General features: G+C 42.0%; 1 protein-coding gene across 1 annotated transcript in view; it reads right to left on the bottom strand.

Annotated features, from left to right (window-relative positions):
* The window catches only part of LOC139413418 (calcium-dependent secretion activator 1), a 168,469-nt gene that overhangs the window by 27,948 nt on the left and 114,275 nt on the right, over positions 1-26,246 (bottom strand). The window contains exons 15-23 of the mRNA XM_071160777.1: positions 24,521-24,622; positions 24,093-24,156; positions 23,655-23,778; positions 17,396-17,443; positions 13,380-13,486; positions 13,104-13,133; positions 10,257-10,413; positions 7,845-7,986; positions 765-908 (exon numbers count right to left, since the gene is read on the bottom strand). Of these exons, the coding sequence (XP_071016878.1) occupies positions 765-908; positions 7,845-7,986; positions 10,257-10,413; positions 13,104-13,133; positions 13,380-13,486; positions 17,396-17,443; positions 23,655-23,778; positions 24,093-24,156; positions 24,521-24,622 (918 nt within the window). The remainder of the gene's footprint in view (positions 1-764; positions 909-7,844; positions 7,987-10,256; positions 10,414-13,103; positions 13,134-13,379; positions 13,487-17,395; positions 17,444-23,654; positions 23,779-24,092; positions 24,157-24,520; positions 24,623-26,246) is intronic.

The following is a 26,246-nucleotide window of genomic DNA, read 5'->3' as shown; positions in this document are numbered from 1 at the left end:
TAGTCTTTATGGCTTATTTACAAGATACCAAACCTGCTTTTAGTTCAGGCCTATCTTTGACAGAGCAGTGCCTTTACATTTTGGGAGCAAATGTATTCATTTAATCTCTCTCCTTTCACACATTTTTAGTAGCTGGTGCTGAAAATGTTTCACTTTGGTAACGTGTCAGGTGTACCTCAAGGTGCAGAAGAAGTGCTTTTGATCAACATATCTAAACATAGCTTTGCAATTATCTGCATGCTGTGTCTCTCCTTGGTTCCCCGAGAGGGCTGCTAAGAGCCAACAGGTAGACATGGAGTTTTACAACTGGCAGAATCACTAATGAAATGGGACTTAATTTCATATTCCATCAATATAAAAGTGGGATCATTATCATGGTGTGAATGAGTGAACATAATCTGTTTTAAAGTAGGCGTATCTGAGAGGCTCAGTAAAGACAAGCACCAGGAGCCCTAGGGCTGATCAAAGCTCTCCTACTTCTGCACGTTAGGCATGGTTGGTTTTACAAATGCACTACAGGCCCTACTACAGTATGAGTAAAATGTGTCAATGTTTTATTGTGGCCTATTGTTGAGTAGCTGCCATTAGCTAACTAAGTCAAATCAACAAGGCCAAAGCTGCCCCCATCTAAATTAGGATTGGTGGATATTGCCTGTACATCTCCAGAAATTGAGCCAGTACTTCAGAGGACATGTGACATGTTCATGCCAAAAACACACATGCATTTTTCATGTTTCAGGCTCCAGCAGAGACTCAATACACACTCTGAGTCACATGTAGCTGCCATCCAGTTGGGTGTAGAAAAGCTAGGCATTGTTAGAAGGCTAACTGGTGGTAGATTTGGTACTTTGGGCATTTGGAGCTTGACATTTGGTAGACTCAAATCAGGAAGATTACTTGTTAGGCTCCTGTGTAGAGGAAACAGACATCAAATCAAATATACATAAGATGTGCTATAACAGTGGTAATATGGATGTGTTTTAAAAGGGAAAGTGAAGCAATGCCAAAAAAAAGAAAAACAATTGGTGAGGCAGAGCAAATGTACAAGACAAATAGCCGTTATTAAGTTGAAACAAGTAAGGGTATAGTTGCATTGAATAGAAGAGACAAATCTAATGTTGAAAAATGATGTGTAAAGAGTGTCTTATCAGCATTGAAGAGAACAATGACTAAATATAGTTAACAATTGATAACTCAACATATGGTGACAGCAAATAGCTTTGACGTTAATACAATACCATATGAACACTAGGGAATACCAAACAGAGGAAAAATGTTTCCGACAACATTTTCAGACATATGGTCTTAGCTGCAATAGGAAACATTTGAATTCAATAGATAGTAAATAATCTTGCTAGTACAAATTAATATATTTGGTAACGATTTACTTTGACTACATATCCACAACACATTTAGTACACATATTTAAGTATTTCATGAACGCTTTACAACAGGTCTCAACAACATTATTAAAGGTTAATGAAATATATTCATAGCATATCTGTAGTGTATTCATGTCATGCTATGCAAGAGTACATATTTATGTATCTTAATAGATGCATCATTACAATGACAGTTTAGTGTCATCATTATGGCTGTTCTCAAAAGTATGCTTCTGCCATACCAGTGTTAGTGAATATGCCAAAATGCCAAACCACGTTTAGATAATGATGCTGATATATAGCCTGTACCAGCCCCATTCCCCACACGACTTACCTTCTTCTTCTTCTCACTGAGGTCAATGGTGCATAAAGATCCCCACGAGGTTGAATCCTCCGGGTAAATTTTACGGATAAAATGTTGTAGTTGATACTATAACTCTTTCGTAACTCATTAACAGCCCTTCTCCACATCACAATTAAGTTAGTCATACTAGTCTATTATGCACACTTGAAGGTTATGAATGCTATGCAGTCACATGAAAGGCAAATCAATTTTCCCAGAAAGCATTTATAGCTAAGCACTTCATGGTAATTACCTGTTCAGTTTGTCACTCTAATCTATAACACCAACATTAAAGGTCTATGTATGAATTTGATGCAGTTAATGTACTGTCATTTCTATTTTTTCATTCATAAAGCATTTATAAGGCATTTATAAACATGCCTCACTTATCAAAAATAATACGAACACAATACAGAATGGTATTTTATTTACATTTTCCATATGTAACTTTAGCTAGCTAGCACAGAAAACATTGCCAAAGAATCCTACTATTGACATTTTTCAGTTATTTTTTCTTGAATAGATTTAACAAAGATTCATATTCAAAGAATTCAAGTTCAATTCCCCATTTCAGACTGATAGCTAGCAATAACTATTTTAGTGAGTAAAACGTAATAACACAAGGTGGTAAAGCTAGCTAGTGTTGTAACGATTGTCTTCGGGTGAAAGAGAGGACGAAGATGCAGCGTGATGATAATCCATATTTAATGGGAATACTTAAATACCGAACAAAAACAACAAACCGAAAAAAAGGAACGAAGACGAAACAGTCCCGTAACGTGAACACTAAACACTGGAACACTGGAACAGGAACAATCACCCACAAAATACCCACAGAATATGGCTGCCTAAATATGGTTCCCAATCAGAGACAACGATAGACAGCTGCCTCTAATTGAGAACCAATCTAGGCAACCATAGACGTACAAAAAACACCTAGATAGGGAAACACCCCCATAAACATACAAAACACCTAGACAAGCCATAAACACATATTTCACCCAGGTCACACCCTGACCTAAACAAAATAACAAAGAAAACAAAGAATACAAAGGTCAGGGTGTGACAAGTGTTTCCCACTTATTCAACATTTTGTTAACAATGTTAGCTATTTCACTGTTTACATTGTACTTTTACACATTACAGACCTTTTAAAACAGGACAAATTTAAGAGACCATAGAGATATATAAAGAACTCATCTTTGTATATGTGCCATTCTAGCGTATGTGACAGCATAGGCAGTGACATGGAGGCTATCTCCATTTAGAAGTAGTCAATGTTCTTCTTCACGATTGGCTGATCCCGCCTGATGACCCGGTTGGACATGACTCCAACAAGGTCATCAGGAGGGATCAGCCAACGAAGTTGGATGTCCCACCCAGTTGACTACAATAAAATGCTGGATGCCCTCAATGGCGCTGTCCATGCTAATATGGCGCTGCCCATGCTAATACGGCCTTTTGGCAACTAGAAGCCTCTATCATTCTCTATGTTTTGACTGCAGATGAGAGGTAAGTCATGGTGGCATCGCTTCCGGGTGACAGCCTAGCATTCTTCTGGCTTTTAATAGCTTGGAAGATTCCCGAAAATGATGTCATGGCTTTAGAAGCTTCTGATAGGCATCATTTGAGTCAATTGGAGGTGTACCTGTGGAGGCCTACCTTCAAACTCAGTTCCTCTTCACTTGACATCATGGGAAAATCAAAAGAAATCAGCCAAGACCCAATAAAAAAATATTGTAGACCTCCACAAGTCTGGTTCATCCTTGGGAGCAATTTCCAAACGCCTGAAGTTACCACGTTCATCTGTACAAACAATAGTACGCAAGTATAAACACCATGGGACAACACAGCCGCCATTTCTCAGGAAGAAGACGCGTTCTGTCTCATAGAGATTAACGCACTTTGGTGTGAAAAGTGACAGCAAAGGAACTTGTGAAGATGCAGGAGGAAACAGGTACAAAAGTATCTATGTCCACAGTAAAACGAGTCCTATATCGACATAACCTGAAAGGCCCCTCAGTAAGGAAGGAGCCACTGCTCCAAAACCACCATAAAAATGCCAGACTACGTTTTGCAACTGCACATGGGGTCTGATGAAACAAAAATAGAACTGTTTGGCCATAATGACTATTGTTATGTTTCGAGGAAAAAGGTTGAGGCTTGCAAGCCGAAGAACACCATCCCAACCGTGAAGTACGGGGGTGGCAGCATCATGTTGTACGGGTGCTTTGCTGCAGAAGGGACTGGTGCACTTCACAAAATAGATGGCATCATGAGGAATTGAAAATTAGGTGGATATATTGAAGCAATATCTCAAGACATCAGTCAGTAGAGTAAAGCTTGGTCGCAAATGGGTCTTCCAAATGGACAATGACCCCAAGCATACTTCCAAAGTTGTGGCAAAATGGCGTAAGGACAACAAAGTCAAGGTATTGGAGTGGCCATCACAAAGCCCTGACCTCAATCCTATAGCATGTGCGAGCAAGGAGGCCTACAAACCTGACACAGATACACCAGCTCTGTCAGGAGGAATGGGCAAAAATTCACCCAACATATTGTTTGAAACTTGTGGAAGACTACCCGATACATTTGACCCAAGTTAAACAATTTAAAGGCAATGCTACCAAATACTAATTGAGTGTATGTAAACTTCTGACCCACTTGGAATGTGATGAAAGAAATAAAAGCTGAAATAAATTATTCTTAGTCACGTTCTGACCTATATTTCCTTTGTTTTGTCTTTATTTAGTATGGTCAGGGCGTGAGTTGGGGTGGGCAGTCTATGTGTGTTTTTCTATGTTGGGGTTTTGAGTTCAGCCTAGTGTGGTTCTCAATCAGAGGCAGGTGTCGTTAGTTGTCTCTGATTGAGAATCATACTTAGGTAGCCTGGATTTCACTTTTGAGTGGTGGGTGTTTGTTTCCGTGTGAGTGTTTGTTGCCACACGGTACTTTTTCGGTTTTCGTTCATGTTCACGTTTATTGTTTTGTATTTCATATAGTGTTCTTAAAATAAACGTTATGGACACTTACCACGCTGCACATTGGTCCTCCGATCCTTCTCGCTACTCCTCCTCAGAAGAGGAGGAAGAATGCCGTTACATTCTCTACTATTATTCTGACATTCATGACATTATTCACACATTCTTAAAATAAAGTGGTGATCCTAACTGACCTAAGACATGGAAGTTTTACTATAAATGTCAGGAATTGTGAAAAACTGAGTTCATTTCTGGTAGGCTCACGTCACTGGACAGCTTGCGACTGAGTTTTCCTTTGTAATTCATGATAGTTTTCAAGCCCTGCCACATCTGACGAGCATCAGAGCTGGTGTAATAGGATTTGATCTTGGTCTTGTATGAACGCTTTGCCTGTTTGATGGTTCGTCGGAGGGCACAGCGGGATTTCTTATAAGCGTCTGGATTAGTATCCTACTCATTGAAAGTGGCAGCTCTAGCCTTTAGCTCAATGTGGATGTTGGCTGTAATCCATGGCTTCTGGTTGGGACATGTACGTACGGCCACTGTGGGGATGACATCGTCAATGCACTTATTAATGAAGCTGTTGACTGATGTGGTAAACTCTTCAATGCCATCAAATGAATCGCGGAACATATTCAAGTCTGTGCTAGCGAAACTGCATCCACTTCATCGGACCACTTCCTAATTCAGTGCGTCACTGATACTTCCTGTTCGAGTTTTTTCTTGTAAGCAGGAATCAGGAGGTCAGATTTGCCAAATGGAGGGCGATATGATATATAATTTTTCACCTCATAATGTCCAAAAGTACAATGTATGTCTTAAAATAAACAGATAGCTACCATTGTTAACTAAATGTCTTATGAGTTTTATGATGAGTTTAACTTTTATTGACAAAGTTGGAAAATGTGTTGACATTGCCAGGAGCTAAGCTAGCTAGCTAGCTACATTAGTGAATTCATACTAAATACTACATACTAAAATAGTTATTGCTAGCTATGAGTCTGAAATGAGGAATTGAATATGAATACAATAAATATCAATCTTTGTTAAATCTATTTAAGAAAAGTTGAACTGAAAAATGTGAATAGTAAGATACTTCGGCAATGTCCTCAGCAATTGATTTATGTGCTACATCTAGAAAATGTCAATAAAAATGTTAATATTTCCTTTAAAATTCTGTGTTGTGTCTGTGTTCTTTTTGATAATTGAGGCATGTTTATAAATGCTTTATGAATAGGAAAATATAAATTATATTATATTGACTGCATAGAATTCATACATAGACCTTTAATGTTGGTGTTATAGATCAGTGGCAAACTGTACAGGTAATTACCATGAAGTGCATAGCTATAAATGCTTTATGAATGTGAAAACAGATTTGACTTTAATGTGACTGCATAGAATACATACATAGATCTTTCATGTGTGGGTTATAGACCAGTATGACCTACTTAATTGTGATGTGAACGAGAGTTGCTAATGAGATATGAAAGAGTTATGATATGACCCTCAACTACACAATTTGATCTGTAAAATTTACCCAGAGGATTCAAACCCGTGGAGAACTTTATGCACCATTGACCACAGCGAGAAGAAGAAGAAGGTAAGTCATGGGCCTATACCGGCCGGTGGGGGAAATGGGGCTGGTACAGGCTATATATCAGCATCATTTTCTAAATGTTGTTTGGCATTTTGGCATATTCACTAACACTGGTATGGTAGAAGCATACTTTTGAGAACAGCCATAATGATGACACTAAACTGTCATTGTAATGATGGATCTATTAAGATAGATAAATATGAGCTCTTGCATAGCATGACATGAATATGCTATAGATATGCTATGGATATATTTAGTGAACCTTTAATATTGGGGTTGAGACCTGTTATAACATGTTCATGAAATACTTATGAGTAATACATGTGTTATGGATATGTAGTCAAAGTAAATAGTTACCATATATTTTTACACAATTGCCCACAAATATATACTGAACAAAAATATTAGTTATAGTTCATAAAAGGAAATCAATCAATTGAAATAAATTAATTAGGCCCTGATCTATGGATTTCACATGACTGGACAGGGGCATAACTATGGGTGGGCCTGGGAGGGCATAGTCACACCCACTTGGGAGCCAGGCCCACCCACTGGGGAGCCAGGCCCAGCCAATCAGAATTAGGTTAAGTCAAAATAGGGCTTTATTACAGACAGAAACACTCCTCAGTTTCATCAGCTGTCTGGATGGCTGGTCTCAGATGATCCCAAAGGTGAAGAAGCAGGATGTGGAGGTCCTGGGCTGGCATGGTTACACGTGGTCTACGGTTGTGAGGCCGGTTGGAAGTACTGCCAAATTCTCTAAAACGACGTTAGAGGTGGCTTATGCTAGAGAAATGGACATTACATTCTCTGGCAACAGCTCTGGTGGACATTCCTGCAGTCAGCATGGCAATTGCTTCCTCAAAACTTGAGACATCGTTGGCATTGTGTGTGTGACAAAACTGCACATTTCAGAGTGGCTTTTTAATGTCCCCAGCACAAGGTGCAGCTGTGTAATGATCATGCTGTTTAATCAGCTTCTTGATATGCCATAACTGTCAGGTGGATGGATTATCTTAGCAAAGGAGAAATGCTCAATAACAGGGATGTAAACACATTTGTGCACAACATTTGAGAGAAATAAGCATTTTGTGCATATGGAACATTTCTGGGATCTTTTATTGTTGCTCGTGATACATGGGACCTACACTTTATATGTTGTGTTTATATTTTATTCAGTATACATCATTTATGTGGATATCAACCTAGTTCATGTACGAATACATGGTACAAATGATCACCCCAAAAATATCTGAATATTTATTTTAATATGAACAGGAAAGCCTAAAATCATTCAGAGTAATTCATGTTTGAAAATATATTATCATGTACCTATATTGTATGTTGGGTAGAACCCAACATCCTTCCTTGATTAATTGGCCTACATGAAGAAAGGTATGCTTAGGCTACTGCAGTATGACTAGTCTGGGTGCCTGTCAGTTTCTGCTATAGCCAACTTGAATGCCGAAACTGTGTAGCACCCAGGATATATAATCATTACAATAGGGTGTTGATTCTAGATGTTGAGGTGCCCTTACTTGACAGGCTCCCAGGACTCCCTCTCGAAGCCCCTGTGGATGGACTGGGCGATAGATGACTCCATGAGGTCCACATATCGCACCACAAGGGGGGCGTACAGGTCCTGCAGGTGTCTATGGAACTGCCCGTTGCACAGGTTATCTGAGACAGGAAAGAGCATATATTAAGTCATTCATTAAATTGTAACACCAAAGGAACAATCATCAATTTAACAGCCAAGGGAGAATGACTTGGAAATGCTTCTCCTTCCTGTCTTCCTTGAAGTGATGGCTGTCTTTGAAAGGACTGGTTGTCACGTTCTGACCATAGTTCTGTTATTTTATCTTTGTTTTAGTATGGTCAGGGCATGAGTTGGGTGGACAGTCTATGTTTGTTTTTCTATGTTGGTTTTTGAGTTCGGCCTAGTATGGTTCTCAATCAGAGGCAGCTGTAGTCCCAGTTGGTCAGCTGTAGTCCCTGTGCCCAGCTGTCAATTGTTGTCCCTGATTGAGAATCATACTTAGGTAGCCTGGGTTTCAGTTTTGGGTTGTGGGTGTTTGTCTTCCGTGTCAGTGTTTGTCGCCACACTGGACTGTTTCGTTCATTTCACGTTTATTGTTTTGTATTTCGCAGTGTTCAGTTTATGTTTTAAAATAAACATTATGGACACTTACCACGCTGCGTTTTGGTCCTCCGATCCTTCTCACTTCTCCTCCTCAGAAGAGGAGGACGAGGTTCGTTACACTGGTCTTATGAAAGCTATGCTGTGGACCCCTTGCTTTAAGCTTTTGAGTCCTATCAGAAGGAAGCTAATAGTAGTCTAGCTCCTCGCTATCAGCTACCGTACTAGACTATTCTCTCTGTTGTATATCTGTTGCCTATAGTTGTTTTTCAGATAAGGCATGATTCCTCTATATTCAACTGGTAAAAAGGCAACGCTAACACAGACCACGGGTGATAAAATGGAGGCCAGTGTGTGCTAATGCGATGGCTCACGGCTCCACACAGTGGGTCTGTATTTTATCCCTTTGAGCGCTCGCTCTCCTTCTCTCTGTGTGTGTGTGTGTGTTTGTAGGCTATATGTGTGTGCTGCGTGTATAGAAGTCAAGGTCGATGATACACAGTAGGTGCGATGCTTATTTTGTTCCTTGATTGCCGCTCTCCAATTAGCCACTTGAGCGGCTGCTGTACACTTTGATGTATTTGTCCAGAAGTGAGGATGCAGGGCTCGCCCCTCTCCCAGCCACTTCTGTTTTAGATCTCATTAACTGCTTCAATGGCGTCTGACTTTTGGCGCCTGTCTGGTGCTAGGGATATTTCCTGCCATATAGGCTATCTGCTGTGGGGAGACAAAACAAATGACCTTCTGTGTAAAATGCCCCTGTGATATGGAATGGTAGTTGTGGGGATGTTGCACTGTGTGTGTAGTGTAGATTTTGACATTGTATACTGTGGAGGACCCTGAGGGAGACGGATAGATGGATGCTATTTTGGTGACCATATCACTCATCAACTGTGTGAGGTTTGCATGTTGAGTTATGCTGTCAAAGTCATGTGAATTAGAATGACTAGTATTACATGGAATTAGTCCATGTATGCTACATCAGTTATACTGTATGTAAAGTGTGCACTATGAAATCCAACACATCATGTGTTGACATGCAGTGATCACTGGAGCCTTTGGTATTATAAAAGTAAATTGGGGAAGAATACCATTACTTTCGCCCTTCTGTTTGGCTTGTATCCAGATGGTCTAGTAACTATGATCATTGCAATGTGAATAACCAATCGGCTATTTAAAAAATAAAATGCCACTGTGAATGTGGCCAATTGTGCAGCAGTAGCAAGTGAGCATAACAAGCTGTGCCAGTCTAAGTCCATTAAACCACTGCAGGTGAACAACAGACTGCATTACATCCTTCCAGACTCCTGGCTGACAAGCTAAAAGGAGACATTCCCCAGGGACAATTAGCCAGTGTAGGTTCACTTCACAAAGGCAGTGGTAAGTGTTTCTTTTCTGGCTCACGCTTTCAGCACCCTGGACAGTGCTCCTACGGCAACTGCAGTTCATTAGGGAGATGACAGGACCCACAGCAACCATTTCACTGTTAGTCTCTCAGCTCTTACTGCGAAGCTCCCATAGCGCCCTATTGTCCTCTCAATTACCTTCATCCCTTTCATTATACTGAAGTCAAATGCAGAAAGGATCATGCTGTGGGAAAGTAACATTAGATCTCAACTCTAGGTTTTAGTTTCTCCAGTTTGCCAAGACCAACCACAATGAATATTCAATAAAAACCCAGTCCTATGTGACATGAATGCTCCACTTCTGTTAAGTGTGTGCTGTATGGTTCTGGAGTGCTAAACGCTGTGCGTGTCTGTTCATAATGTAGCCCTGGTTCAAGGCCTGGATCAGGGTTGGAGTCACTCACAGTCGGTCCTCAGGAAGTCGTTGAGGAGCTGGAAGAGAGGGAAGCTGTCCCAGCTGTCAGGGGGCTGCACCTCCAGAGCAGCGTCCATGTCCACCGCATACAGAGACAGGAAGGTCTCCGCGTGCTCCACCATCAGGTCAGACCACCATGCAAACGCCTAGAGACGGAGAGAGACAGAGTGAGAGAGAGAGTGTGAATGATTGAGTGAGTGAGTGAGAGGGGGAGAGAGAGAGAGAGAGAGAGATGATTGAGTGAAGAATGAAAGAAAGAGGAGAGAGGAATACATAGACAAAGAGAACGGGATAGAAGGTGGAATGAACGAAAGAGGTAGAGGGTAGAGAGAGAAGAAAAGGAATGGGAAGATAAAGGAAGTTTGAGAAAAATAAATAGAGGGTGAAAGAGGGGAAAAGGGAGGCAGGTAGAGAAACATACAAAGAGAGAGAGACAGAAACACAAATTGAGGATACGATTATGCAAATATAATACAAGCACATCTCTAACTACAAGCCTCACAGCACTGTCATTCTCTAGAGGAAAAGGGAGAGAATGCTACTCCACCGATCTACAGTATATAAGGGCTCTTTTCTTCTCTCGTTTTCACAATAAGAGTCAAGTTGTCACCTCTGAGGCATCACACAGAGATCTCTGGGGTACACTTCACAGCTTTGAGCACAGTGTTTTAGTTCTGCGCTTGAGCACGGCTAAACGTGCGCTGTTCTGTTGGACCACAGAGAGAGACACAGAGAACTGCATAGACACGGCTCCTTGACTAAGTCATTCACACAGAGCTGCTCTGAGCCTCCCCATAGGATAGATAGAATCAGTGGAGTGACAGAGTCTGGAACAGGCTGGTCTCATGCAGGTTAACACTCAGCTTCCCATGCTCCCCTATCTCTTCCCATTGGAGGCCTTGGCCAGCAGCCATTCACATCGTCACACCTCTGTGATGTGAATGTTCCCATGCACTCTGGCATGGGACGGTTGGCATGACAGCGCCAGCAGCAACCAGCAACAGGATCTCTGGGTCAAAATGGTGAGGCTCATAACCATAAATAAAATCTTCATTATAGGCTTCGAGGAGGATTAATCTTCTAATGCACCACATTGGATGCTGAATTGAGTAACAGCAAGGGTCAGTTTAATTTCTATTCAAGTCCATTAATGGTCTTTACTGGACATGGCATACACTATACACAAACATTGTATTAGATCACCAATTGAGTTGAATAAAAATGGAATTGACTCAAACTGAGGGTCCTGAGTTGGGGAGTGGAAGATGTGTCTATTGCTGCTTCTGCTGGTCTACTGACAGTGTTAGTGTAAATTTCTAATGGGGAAATTCACACAACAATGCACTTGAGAAATGCAAGAGGGGATAGAGTGGGTCACGTTGACCCTGACAAATGGCATGCTTTTTCCATTGAGAGTACTCAAGTCTACAATGGAGGAGGATCAGCTTGTTGGGTCAAGGTGACTGGATCACCTCTCTTACCTGTCACACAGCTATCCTCAAACACACAGCACTACAGAGCAGGTCTTTCCCTGACAGGATGGGACCAGAGTTGGCTGTGGCAGTTGAGGTGGACAGAGAAAACTGCACCAGACCAGATGGTGAGGGGGGGCGATGTGGTGGTGGGGGAGGCTACTATTTCAGTAGGAGGGGTCTAAGTATGATAGACAGGGACACTGCCACAGTGCTTGTTGAGTTATGCCTTATCACCAACGGCAACCCTTTGGGTTGAACAAGCACTTGCACAACTCTCTGGGATGGGCTGACAGCAACTACAAGGGAAGAAGTTGGGGTACAAGGCTATTACTAGACAAGGAAGATGGGAACAGTTAAGATCATCCCTGGGTATTGGGCATTTTCAGGACATGCACATAGTATGGGAGGTGGGTGTGGCAGGGGTTAGGGGTCATGGCAGGTGGGGGGTGGCGAGGGTTAGAGGTCATGTTATCAGGATCTATCACATACCTCTTTGCCCTGTTCGGACATTCCCCGCAAACAAAACAAACAATGAGAGAACAGGAAGGGGTTAAGTCAGGTACACTTCTGCAAAGTTGGTGTCCCCGTGTTGACTTTTTTCCTCTAATGGTTAGTGGGCAGGAAATATGCGATGATGACAGTGAAAGAAAGAAATGATCCAAAACAACAGAGAACATTTTTTGTTGTTGTTTCAAAACATACTCACGAGGTCAAGGTCTGTTAAAAAATATGCCAACATTCTCTTTTGTGAATAAACATGATATACACGAGGAAAACCATGCACTTGCACTAGCCACATAATCAATAGACACATTTGGTGTTTAAAAATGGGTCACTGAGGTCTGTAAATTATCTTCACGTTTCTGGAAAGAGTACAAATACAGTCATGTGCCACTAAAAAGTGTGTGATACAACAACAGGATGATCGAGTCTGTGAATCATCATCACACCCAACCTCCACTACACTCCACTACACTGTACTACACTGCTCTACCAGACCCATGCAACTTCTGTGGGGGACACCCTTGTTCACAGGAAAAGCAACTGTGACATCACAGAGAAAAACTTCCTAGCTAGTGCCTAGGGTAGGATATGAGGTAATAGGGTTACTTAAAGCCCCGCTGGTTTTCACATCCAGGTGGGCATGTATAGCAAACAAAGTAACCCAATCAGAAGTCCCCCAGTCAAACTGTGCACTGCTCACCGTTGTCATCCAAAACTAAGCCTGGTGCACATGAAATGATGAAACCTTTTTGACCTTTGAAACCACACCTTGACCTCCTACCGTGCAGGCCAGTGCTGTCTGGCTAGCATGCACCAGTGAGATATGGAGAAAGAAAACAGAGATAGGAATACTGTACCGACTGATTTCCAGTACTTGTGACTGTAGCCTGTTAAACACAGAGTCAGACACAGAATAAATGCCCCATGGTGCTCTGTAGTTATTCATTCTCTGCTCTGGTAATAAGTGACTTAGGATTTTCCCTGGTCACGTTGCACAGTGTTTGATAGGAATATATTAGACAAAATGTGTGTGTGTGTGTGTGTGTGTGTGTGTGTATGTGTGAGAGAGAGAGCGAGACAGACAGACAGACAGACAGACAGACAGACAGACAGAATGTGTGTAATGTACTCACCTCTGCATGGTGCTCCTCATTCTGTTGGAGAACCTCGATGACCAATTCGGCCAGGCGGATGGTGTCCTCCAGCTTTTTGGCTGGGGTGACTAAGCGCCCTACATTCTCTGAAGCACAAAGGTCACAGGTCAATATGGAGGGAGACACATGGCTGAAAAACCTCCCCACCACGTCTGATCAACGGTAATGGTAAAGGTGTGCTATTGTGTAAGCCTCAGAGGGCAACACTGTAATAACAGCATCAAGAACAACGCAGGTATAATGAGACAAATGAAAACAGGGAAAACAACATATGTTCCACAGTTACCATGCAAAATGTGCAGAACGGCGTGCAGCACTCATGTTCTTTTCTTCATGTTTAACATGTGACATGCAAAACTACTCTCACTGTCGTCTGGTACTTTCCCCAGCTGAGTAGGATAGCTGTGACAAGCAGGATAAATATAACCACTAACAAGTGTAGAGTGCAAGTATTTGCATTATTACAATAATTGTTTTCACATCAAATCCATCTTGAAGAACAAAAAAACACAATAAAGTCTGGTGTTCACATACTACTATTACTAATGGATACCAACTCAGTCTACAGCAATCATGTAACAAAACACAACCAACGGACGAAACCCAACCAGCTCAACTGACCAATGAGGTTGTGATGATACTACACATAAATGTCAGGTTTTTGAATAAAATAAAATAATAAGTAATATGGTGAAGAGAAGGTACAGTGGGGAGAACAAGTATTTGATACACTGCCGATTTTCCAGGTTTTCCTACTTACAAAGCATGTAGAGGTCTGTAATTGTTATCATAGGTACACTTCAACTGTGAGAGACAGAATCTAAAACAAAAATCCAGAAAATCACATTGTATGATTTTAAAGTAATTAATTTGCATTTTATTGCATGACATAAGTATTTGATCACCTACCAACCAGTAAGAATTCCGGCTCTCACAGACCTGTTAGTTTTTCTTTAAGAAGCCCTTCTGTTCTCCACTCATTACCTGTATTAACTGCACCTGTTTGAACTCGTTACCTGTATAAAAGACACCTGTCCACACACTCAATCAAACGGACTCCAACCTCTCCACAATGGCCAAGACCAGAGAGCTGTGTAAGGACATCAGGGATAAATTGTAGACCTGCACAAGGCTGGGATGGGCTACAGGACAATAGGCAAGCAGCTTGGTGAGAAGGCAACAACTGTTGGCGCAATTATTAGAAAATGAAAGAAGTTCAAGATGACGGTCAATCACCCTCGGTCTGGGGCGCCATGCAAGATCTCACCTTGTGGGGCATCAATGGTTATGAGGAAGGTGAGGGATCAGCCCAGAACTACATGGCAGGACCTGGTCAATGACCTGAAGAGAGCTGGGACCACAGTCGCAAAGAAAACCATTAGTAACACACTACGCCGTCATGGATTAAAATCCTGCAGCGCACGCAAGATCCCCCTGCTCAAGCCAGCGCATGTCCAGGCCCGTCTGAAGTTTGCCAATGACCATCTGGATGATCCAGAGGAGGAATGGGAGAAGGTCATGTGGTCTGATGAGACAAAAATAGAGCTTTTTGGCCTAAACTCCACTCGTGTTTGGAGGAAGAGATCTTGGCCAACAACCTCCTTCCCTCAGTAAGAGCATTGAAGATGGGTCGTGGCTGGGTCTTCCAGCATGACAACGACCCGAAACGCACAGCCAGGGCAACTAAGGAGTGGCTCCGTAAGAAGCATCTCAAGGTCCTGGAATGGCCTAGCCAGTCTCCCGACCTGAACCCAATAGAAAATCTTTGGAGGGAGCTGAAAGTCCGTATTGCCCAGCGACAGTCCCAAAACCTGAAGGATCTGGAGAAGGTCTGTATGGAGGAGTGGGCCAAAATCCATGCTGCAGTGTGTGCAAACCTGGTCAAGAACTACAGGAAACGTATGATTTCTGTAATTGCAAACAAAGGTTTATGTACCAAATATTAGGTTCTGCTTTTCTGATGTCTCAAATACTTATGTCATGCAATAAAATGCAATGAATTACTTTAAAATCATACAATGTGATTTTCTGGATTTTTGTTTTAGATTCCGTCTCTCACAGTTGAAGTGTACCTATGATAGAAATTACTGACCTCTACATGCTTTGTAAGTAGGAAAACCTGCAAAATCGGCAGTGTATCAAATACTTGTTCTCCCCACTGTATATGTGTGAGAGAGAGTCAGCAGAGGTAACTGGAGGACTGGGTAGTAGCCTATACAGTACCATACATATTTGGTTCCTCGTTCAGACTTCAGGGCATCTCAGGCAGGGTCAAAGATCTTTCGATATGGCTGACTTACCCATTTCTTAACGAATCAGTCAGACAGACTTCTCAGAACAACACCGACTTACTTGACTTATTTCCCATTTATCAGTCTGTTTACAGTCCCAGTAAAATGGAGAGATTAATGTGACAATGTGGACTTTTACACTGGCAGAAGTCCTCTCCTCACTGCTTCTGCTCTTTGTCCGGCATACACATCTGTCATTGTGCTAGTCGGTATTCTGTAGTAGCAGGGGTTTAATTGGCAGTGTACAGAGGTACAGTTCTGTGACGCACTCACACTGGCATAGCACTTTAAGCCCAGTGGTGTCCGTGGACTGAACTGTGGACAGAGGATTGCCTCTTTGACTGAGTTTTGAAATGACAGCCTAGTCACCCGTCTGGATGGAGGGATTAAAATAATGCCCTCAAACAAAAAGGCAACTTCTTCCCTTCGTCAATGAAGGGGCAGGGGGGCTGGAGTGATACAGGTGAGGTGAGGGACAAGGGCACAAATCTAGATCTTCTATAACAGAAACTCAGTATTGCCACATTCTACAGTATACGGGATGTCTGCTGTTTTAGACCTGGGAAATCAGGTGTGAGCTCTGTCTATTCAGTGGAATTGAAACAATGTGTCACCCACCACACTCTTAGAAAAAAGGGTTCTAAAAGGGTTATTCCGCTGTCTCCATAGGAGAACATTTTTTGGTTCCAGTTAGAACACTTTTTGGTTCCAGGTAGAACCCTCTGTGGAAAGGATTTTACATGGAACCCAAAAAGGTTCTACCAGGAACCAAAAAGGGATCTTCAAAGGGTTCTCCTATGGGGTCAGCCGAAGAACGCTTTTAGGTTCTAGATAGCACCTTTTTTTCTAAGAGTGCAGCAGGATCGCAACCCTGAAACAGTCTGAAGTGACATTAACACTTATGATGACTACAGTATGTGCTATTATCATCTATGATCTCATCTTAGTTCACGTATTTATTTCCAATGTATCAACATTTCCATTGATATAAAAACATGGTCATCTATGGACAATAGCAGTCAGAATATCCAAACTATCTCATCACTTATGGTCAAATTTTGCAACCATCAATACCAAACCATGACAGGTTTGTATTCAAAACTATTGCATTTTAGTACATTGGAGATATTTATAGTTCATGCACTTTCTGCAGAGGAAGTAATACTTTAATTGTACAACAGCATACATTCCAAAGCATGTAATAACTGCTTTAACTTACATGTACTTGCAATAAAGCAGTGCTAACTCTGCAGGTTTCAATCACACAAGTGTGATACTCAATGGCAATGGTCTGAATGGTCTTAAAATTGCTCCCTCCATTTTCCCTCTTCCGCACTTCCTCACTTATTTTTCTTCCTGGAAGTAATCTAGTGCAGTAAGGCCACATTATAGGAAAGAGGAAGAATTTTAAAACAATTCAGAGGATGTCCATTGGGGGAGCCACCACAGATGAGCGGTCTTAACAGGAGGGTTAGAGAGAGGACTTGACAGTTAAGGTTACCACAATCACCCACTGGGGAGGGCTGCATCTCCATCACTGGAATGCAGTGCAGGTACAGGGGAAACTACAGGGCAGGGGTGTGGAGACATAACGCTGTCACAACGTTCCTGTAACATTCCCAGGCCGTGCCTCAGGAAGGCTGTGAGATGTTATGTTGCTATGGCTCGAGCCGGGTTAGGATATGCTCATATATATGATGTCACCTGGATCCTGATCCTGATGATCTTTCTTATCTTTCTGAGTTTTCTCCGCTAAGTGAGAGTAGGAGCGAGGGGGAGCAGAGAATGAAAGAGAGGGAGAGACAAAGGACGGTGGGAGGGAGAGAGAGAGAGAGAGAAAGAAGAGAGGATAGTCAGTACTGAAAGCATAAGAGCAGGATAGAGTGGAAGTCTGGAAAACAGGTGGTTGAGAAACATCTTTCACCCTCTGATGTTAACCAGAACTCAGACATAGACACACACATAGCTTCATACAGTAAAACATACACATCCAACATACACATCCAAACAAAACCCAAACCTCCAAAAAGAAAACACACCCTTCAGGACACACAGGAAAACGCTGTAATAATAAAGAAAACACACCCTTCAGAACATACAATAAAATGTTGTAATAATATAGAAAACACACCCTTCAGGACATACAGTAAAATGTTGTAATAATATAGAAAACACACCCTTCAGGACATACAATAAAATGTTCTAATAATATAGAAAACACACCCTTCAGGACATACAGTAAAAAGCTGTAATAATATAGAAAACACACCCTTCAGGACATACAGTAAAAAGCTGTAATAATATAGAAAACACACCCTTCAGGACATACAGTAAAAAGCTGTAATAATATAGAAAACACACCCTTCAGGACACACAGTAAAAAACTGTAATAATAAAGAAAAGACATGACAATATATAAATGTTTCTATTGGAAAACGTGTAGAGATGTGTAGACAAATTACATCCTGTCCTCCTTACGTTGCCACTTCCTGTTCCTGTTGTCTTACCCCTTTGGTGCCAAGTGTGAACTGATACAAAGGGAAAGTCATGATACTGTTCTCTATGGTACTGTGGCTGTATGGCGTTCAACAGGACTGAGGGGGTTTACACAGAAGCAAAGTAAAAATGCATTCAAGTCGCAGACAGGCATGGGAACAGAAAGAGGAGCTGCCAGATACAGTAGATAAGATATATCATGGTCTTCACAGATAGATGGAGCCTTGGTCCTGCCCTGCTAGGAACTAACAGACAGATAGGCAGGCAGACAGACAGAGACCCTGGGTCTGGATCCCTCACAGGTAGCTTTCACAGACAGAAGCAACAGATCAAAAAGCCAAAGGACTTGAGAGAAGCAAGAGAGAGAGAAAGAGTGAGTGAGAGAGAGAGAGAGAGAGACATAGAGAGAGAGAGAGAGAGAGACAGAGAGAGAGAGATTGGTTCAGGGGCAGCAGGGAATGGCAGTAGTGGAGGGGTGGGTGCCGTGCAAAAGAGGAGATGTTGAAAACTGAAAGACATGGTAGAGGAGAGGGGAAGTAAGGGGTGGAGGAGATGTTGAAAACTGAAAGACATGGTAGAGGAGAGGGGAGGAGAAGTAAGGGGTGGAGGAGATGTTGAAAACTGAAAGACATGGTAGAGGAGAGGGGAGGAGAAGTAAGGGGTGGAGGAGATGTTGAAAACTGAAAGACATGGTAGAGGAGAGGGGATGAGAAGTAAGGGGTGGAGGAGGGTGTGGCAGGATGAGGAAGGTACTCACGAATGGTTAAATCCATCACTTGAGACGCCAAGCAGAAGACAGGATGCTCATACATTTCTCTCTTTTTCCCTACAAGAGAGGATCGGGGCATGCAAAAGGCTGGGGTCAAAGAAGGAGAGGTCAGAGTTCAGAGGGTAGCTGCATGTGGTGGTTAGGGGTCCCCACAGCGTCCTCTGTGGATGTGGTGGTGGTGGACTTTGGTGGTTGAGGAGGCTTGTGATGGGCCCGTGGAGACAGAAAGAGAGGCATCGATTTGACAGAAGTGTCGAATGTGGAGGAGAGTACACACTTTTATTTAACCATTCTTCATGCCAAATGGTATTAAGGAGTGAGACTTTTCTATCAAGTTGGAGATCTTCCCAGTCAAGGCAACAAACAAGCAAATGTTTATGAGGAGCAGAATTAAGGATTTTTCTGCAGTTTTTCCACTCCAAGATACTGAGGGGCATCTCCTTCGGTATCTTCGTCACCCTCAGCTTTTTTTAATAGTCACTAGGTCTGTTATGGTGACCATATTATCGGCACAATGGCAGACAGAAGTCATGACCGCAGTCATGTCGTTTTGTCATGACCGCTGATGGTCATTAGTAGCCTACCAAACTTGCTAACTGCCTGGTACTCAGCACTCTATTGTCCCTGTAATCACTCTGACATCTGACATACGAAAATCAAATAAAAAAATTAATGAGAGCCCATGAGCTCATGTTTCGCAACATTTTTGATGGCCTTCTAAAAAGAGGAGGATCCCATCAGCTTTCTATAGCCTTCTATATTTATTTCTCAACTTTCTAATATTAAGCACATTGCTTCACTTTTCAACAGGAGTATAGCCTACCTGGCTGGCATGAAAATGAACCACGGGGAAAAGCGTCCTCCATTCGCTATTTAAGCACATAGATGACATGTATTTTTTCCCCTGCCCCTGAAAATGGTCCATTCTAAACCAAAACTAATTTCACACTTATATTATGTAGTATATGTAAAGACAAGATTAAAGACAAGATTAAATAAAAAATAGTCTGATGGGAGACAATATTAGCCTTTCACTTGTGAATTATATATTATCACTTGTGAATGATGCCCCTCGTGTGCAAAAAGGCAAGAAACAGCGCATGCCTTTTATTTTCGACTTTTTCATATCATAGTCACACACCTCATGGAGCCTAGCCCACAGGCCTATATGTTGATAAGGTTTATATCACAACTAAAGTGGCCAAATAAATTCTTAAAATGAAGCACATTAATCAGCTTTACAGCCAGTGTAGAGCCTAACTGGCATACATAAGCAGCACGTGAGTTTCTAGTTTGGGGAATATCATTTTCACCATAAAAATACACCTCTGTAATAAAGCATTACATGCATAATTGCCTTTGTGGTCACTTTTGATAATGGTCTTTTCCCGCTAATTGATAGCATTTTGTAAAATTCGCGCAATTCCCCGTGTGCACTTTGCTGCACTTATCATGTGAAGAAATAGCCTAATAGTATATCTACATCTTAAGCTAAATGTTGTATCTGTTGTATCAGCCTCATTGCTTTAAATAATATTAATTTGGGATCTATCGCGTCCCACATCTGTTCCAGAGTATATTTGGAATATTTATTTCTCGCACAGAAGGACAAGTTACCAATAGAATAGGTTGACTTTTGTACTACGGGGGATAGTAGAATGACATAGGTTAGTGCTTTTGCTGTCCGTTAGGCCTACTCATCTTGTTAGCTGACGAAAAGTAAATCTAACATCTTCAATGTACACTTTGGAATTCGATAAGAAGGACTCACTCATTTCAGTCCTAGATGTGTCTGTCTTCACTTGTAGCCTACTTCGAAGCTGAGATGCCTGTGAGAAGGACCCGATCACATGACAGGCATTGGCTAATAAGAATTTAGATATCTGAGAGAGCCATGTGAATGAGAGGTGCTTCGGAGCACGGTGATTGGCAGACGGGAAAAGGAAATTAAAATTATTATAGGCATGGATTTTGGTGTCATTACAGACAAACAAGGAGGATGCTGTCAGGAAATTTGTGGCCTGGTGTGATTATTATCAGGTGCTTGTCAAATTGTGAACCAGAGAATGATGAAGTGAGTCCAGCCTGCTTAAGAAACAAAGCAGAGCGACTTTTTTCAAATCAACATTGGAGTTGCATCATGCAGCCTTTGAATGTTTTAAAAATCAAAACGTATTGTCCAACGTTTGTATCACAACTAAAGTTGCAGAAAATAATTCTAAATTAGTCATATAGGAGGACCTATTTCTTTATTAACCACTCAACACAGAATAGCTAGCTGCATGTGTGGACTACTGTCACGCCCTGACCTTATCTTTGTTTTCTTTATTATTTTGGTTAGGTCAGGGTGTGACGAGGGTGGTATGTGTGTTTGTCTTGTCTAGGGTCTTTGTATATCTATGGGGTTTTGGTATGTCTAGATAAATGTAGGTCTATGATGGCCTGAATTGGTTCACAATCAGAGGCAGCCGTTTATCGTTGTCTATGATTGGGGATCCTATTTAGGTTGCTATTTTCCATTTTGGTTTTGTGGGTTATTGTCTATGTGTAGTTGCATGTCAGCACTTGTTGTTATTAGCGGTCGTTTTGTTTAGTGTTCTTAGTTTATTAAAGAAGAATGTATTCTCATCACGCTGCGTCTTGGTCGCCTCGTTATGACGACCGTGACAACTACCTCAGAAATCATTTGGATAAATGATCCTTTCTATTTTATATAGCTTTGTTCCATTGTATTCTTCATACTATAAAATAATGCCATGAAATTCTAAGTAAATCCTGTCTGCTAAATGGACTATATAGCCCACAGCCATATGGTGTAGCCAGATCAGGACCTACATGTAACATAAGGACAACTCAGAGAATGCCATTTTGTTCTTCTGAAATAGACTACATTTTCTTCATCTCATGTTTCTTTAGACCTGCCTAAAATAAATCATGGATTTATTGTCATGTGTAGGCTATATTAAATGGATTTATTAGACTTTTTAAAATGCAGATGTTCCAAAAGTCTGCATCAGTGGCTTGTAGGTGTGGAAGCCATCAGATGCTAAATGTCTTTATGCTAATTAACGGTCAATTACCATGAGACCGGCAGTTGTTTGCTTGACAATCACCGGCTGACAAAATGTCATGACCGCCACAGCCCTGATAGTCACTGACTGGAATAGAGAAGAGCTTAATTTGAGAATGGAGGATTCGATTGCTGTAAAAACAGTATAGTTGAGTGTAGTCCAAGCTACACATACCTACACACAGATTTGTTTTGTAAACGTGTCCGTGGAACATGTTGCCAGTTCTGGATGCCTAGTAAAGGAAACTTGGGACATGCAACAGACAGATACTGGGTAGTCCCAGCATGCCTTGTGCATTAGCCTTCCTGACTTGTGTTCATACTACAAGGAGCTTGGAGAGAAGCAGCAAAGCCAATAAACAAGGAGGAGGAAAGCAGAGAGGGGTAGGAGGCGGTGAACAGAAGATGATGATTATTTCAAAACAAAGGAGAGGATAGGAAAGGGGTAGGAGAGAAAACAAGGACAATTGTTGCTTCAGAGCATCACCCCACCTTGAAGCCACGGCGTTGTGAGAAAGGAGAGGGACAGTGGGTTGACTGGGCCAGAGAGAAGCTGAGGCACACAGGAGTCAGAATAAAGATGAAAGATTCACAGGGAGTTGAATGCATTTTTACTTACTGTACACATCTCTAACATGCACATTTATTTAGGGATCTACATCAATATAAAGGACACCTGTAAATTAAAAGAGGGTTTCAACTTTATTAGCACATCTAAAAGTAACAGCAGCCACAGGACCGGAAGCCGAGGTATTTTCACTGCAGCTGGGGACAGAACAGTTATATTAATACCATATGAAGACAAAATCTTTGCTTTGAGTGAACTTATTTCCATTCATTGATTGTATTTGAATGATTGACTTTGTTTTCTTCTTAAATGCTGCTGTTATCTCCATATAAAATCCTTTCTGGGTAACAATTAAGTTCCTTACTGACATAGTTTTCCATTAAAATTGTTAAAAAGAAACACAAATAGCCTTTTCAGCAAAAAAACTATTTCTCAAGGATTAATTTTGCTATCACTGTCTGTGAGTGGTCTGAGTAGGGAGGGGGAAACTGAAAACTAGCTGTTATTGGCAGAGAGGTTTGGAACTCTGTTATTGGTACAGGATATTAATTCATTTACTGCCTGGCCGAAACTCCACCACTCAAAACCTGCTGATTAGAAGGTCCTGTGTAGATTGTATTTTCAACCAGCAACTATCATGAAATAACACTGATCACATTTTTGTCACACTTTTGTTAGTTTCATCAGCTAACCCCACAACTGTAGTTTGTTAGCACCCATTGACCTGCAGGGGGCAATGTGGTAAAGCACCAGAGGGCATGATGTCTGTAGTATGTATATCACTGTGTAACAATAATGTGTGATAATCCCTGTAGATAACAATACTATTGTGGTAACAATGCTAGAGGGGAGACATAAATGACGACAGAACATTGTACAGTACAGTAAAGTACTGTGTGTGAAATAATACTCTATGGGTATAGCTAGTACGTTGTGTGATGCTGCATTGTGTAATTTAACTGTGTGTGTGTGTGTGTGTGTGTGTGTGTGTGTGTGTGTGTGTGTGTGTGTGTGCGTTTGTGTGCGCATCTGTCAGAGTTTATTTGAGGTGGTCATCTACCTTCTACTTTGGCGTATTCTGAGAGGCGCTGGTAGTTGATCAAGGCTGCCTGCTCCAGACATTTACGGATGACTGTCTTCACCTCCTCCTGGGGCACAGGAGTCACAATATCCTTCATCAGCACCTGGAACGGAGCAGGAGACATTGGAGAAAAAATACTTTCCTTTTTGGGGCGTTACCACAAAAAAGAAAAGCATGGGAGTGTGCATGTTGACCCTTCACTTGTAGAGAACAGGAGACAAACATCTGTTTACCACACTCAGGTAGCCTATATTATATACAACATATAGAAACCAAATACACATCTATCCATAACACCTGGTCAATTCAAATGTGGATGGAACATTTATAATATTGTGTATATTTAGTTTAGGAAGGTGTGTGTCCATGGTTAATCGAACATAGGGTAAGGTTAGAAGAGGATGCATAATAACCTACCCTCTCAAGCAGGGACAAAGTGGCTTTCAGGGCCCCCTCCGGTCGACCAAATGGAAAACAGTACCTGTGAAAGAAATCCAGTTTAATTTCTGTAGGGTTTATTATGAAGGTTTTCCTTCATCATAAGACCATTCTTTATCCTCAAGGATTTCTACAATTTGTAAATGACTACCCACTGGGCACAGACGTCTGTCTATTCAAGGTCTATTGGTTTAACGCAATTGAATAGTAATAACGTTGATTCAACCAGTTTGTGCCCAGTGGGCAGCTAGTTCTTGAGATCAGAATGTAAGTACAATTTTGCAGAGCACAGTGATCGATACATGATTGACATCTGTCACAATCTATAATCTGTGGTCTGATAAGTCCCATAGCCGTGTCTGTGCCAGGGTCAGTTATAGATTTAGATATAGTATTACAGCACACACCTGAAGTGTGTGATCTGGTTCTCCAGCAGAACACGCAGCCTCTCTTTGATATCCTCAAAGCGTTCCTTCTCCTCGACAGTGACAGTTCCTATCCCGTCAGGCCTGAGGGATATACAGTACCATAGAGTTTATATGGTTGGAGCATGGGGCAGGAAACACCAAGGTTGTGGGTTTCATTCCCACATGGTCCACATAAAGTACAATGAATATACAGTATGTGTTAACTGGAATATCCCTTAGGACATATTATATTAGTGTCATCGTAATATCCCAATTCAGAGTAGACAGTATGGCCACCACTGACACAGTGATCACAGGGGTCACACAAGGGTCAACATGGTCACTGAAGTTATAACTGCGAATTTCAGCTAACATGGTACATGTGTAGTGGCTAGCTATATGTCCACAGCAGAGCCCACAGTACGAAGAGTTTCTGTGGTGTATTCCACAGGTAAGAGCCAGCCATCTGTCTGGAACAGTGGGGCCACTGATATCTGAGGATGGTTACAGACGGGGGGTTATAACTGCACCCCCCCAGCTGTGGCCCCCATCTTGTCTGACAAGAGTATCCCTCACCCCTCCCCTCCCCTCCTTTCTCAGTGTCCTTCACTGAGATTACATCCTGGGCCCGGTGACGCGGAGCATGTCACGTCTCCTGCTCCTCAAGCCGCTGTCACGGCGACCAGCGCCTCCTCTGTCACATGCACTCTGCTCAATTTCCCCCGTCCTCAGCCACGTCACTAACTATAAGAAGCCAGGCCCCTCAACCACACTCTCTTCCCTCTGTGTGTGTGTGTGTGTGTGTGTGTGTGTGTGTGTGTGCGCGCGCGCGTGTGTGTGTGTATGTTTCAGGCTATGATTGTCAGTGTTTGTGTTTTTATGTTCATCTGAGGCATGTCGATAAAAAGCCCTTAATAAGATGTGGTGTGTGTATAATCTCTGCATCTGACGGTCCGTCAAAAAGAAATCAACTATTTGATCATTTCACACTAATTATGCCTAGCCTCATTTTCTGCTCCTCCACAGCTTTCATAATGTTTTCATAACCTCACGCCCCTGTCCTGTATTATAATGGCTAGATGGAAATGGGAAGTATTTTGTAACAGAGCGATCAGAGAAACTAATAACAGAACACCGGAAGCACGCCATATCAGAGGTCTGTGCTTCCTCTAGTTCAAGAAGCTACAGTACGTGACTGGAGTTCAATTACAGCCAATTCACAAATTGACTAGTACATCACATTTTAAAAGACAAATACCATATTTAACCTGTATTTAACATTCAAACACCACATTTCCAAATCATTACCTAAACTTACTGGAGGTGGAATGAAATCCACTCCAACCTTTAAACAGACAATTTATTCTCTATTTACTGTCAGGTTACTGTACTCTCTATAATAATCAGTTCATGCCCTGTGGCCATCAGGCTATTACGTTGTGGGTGGATGAGGGGAGTGAGCGGGGTTTTGGCCAAAGATGGGTTTCTCTCATGGGCTGCGCGGGGCTGTCATGGTCATGGGGACTGGAGGCAGGCTGGCTGTAGCTGTGGCCTGAGCTCGGACAGTGGCAGGAGAGACTCGCCCGTCACCCATGACAACCTGTCATCCTGTCATTCCTGACCTCCAGGCACACCGGCCGTCTGGAGAGCTCCCACTACAGTACACTACACCTCCCTCCCTCCCTTTATTTTCTGTCTCCATATTTCTCTCTCTCTCCCTCTATTC

Source organism: Oncorhynchus clarkii, chromosome 7 (assembly GCF_045791955.1).
Source record: "Oncorhynchus clarkii lewisi isolate Uvic-CL-2024 chromosome 7, UVic_Ocla_1.0, whole genome shotgun sequence".
Taxonomy (NCBI): domain Eukaryota; kingdom Metazoa; phylum Chordata; class Actinopteri; order Salmoniformes; family Salmonidae; genus Oncorhynchus; species Oncorhynchus clarkii.
This window is presented reverse-complemented; position numbering and strand designations above follow the sequence as displayed.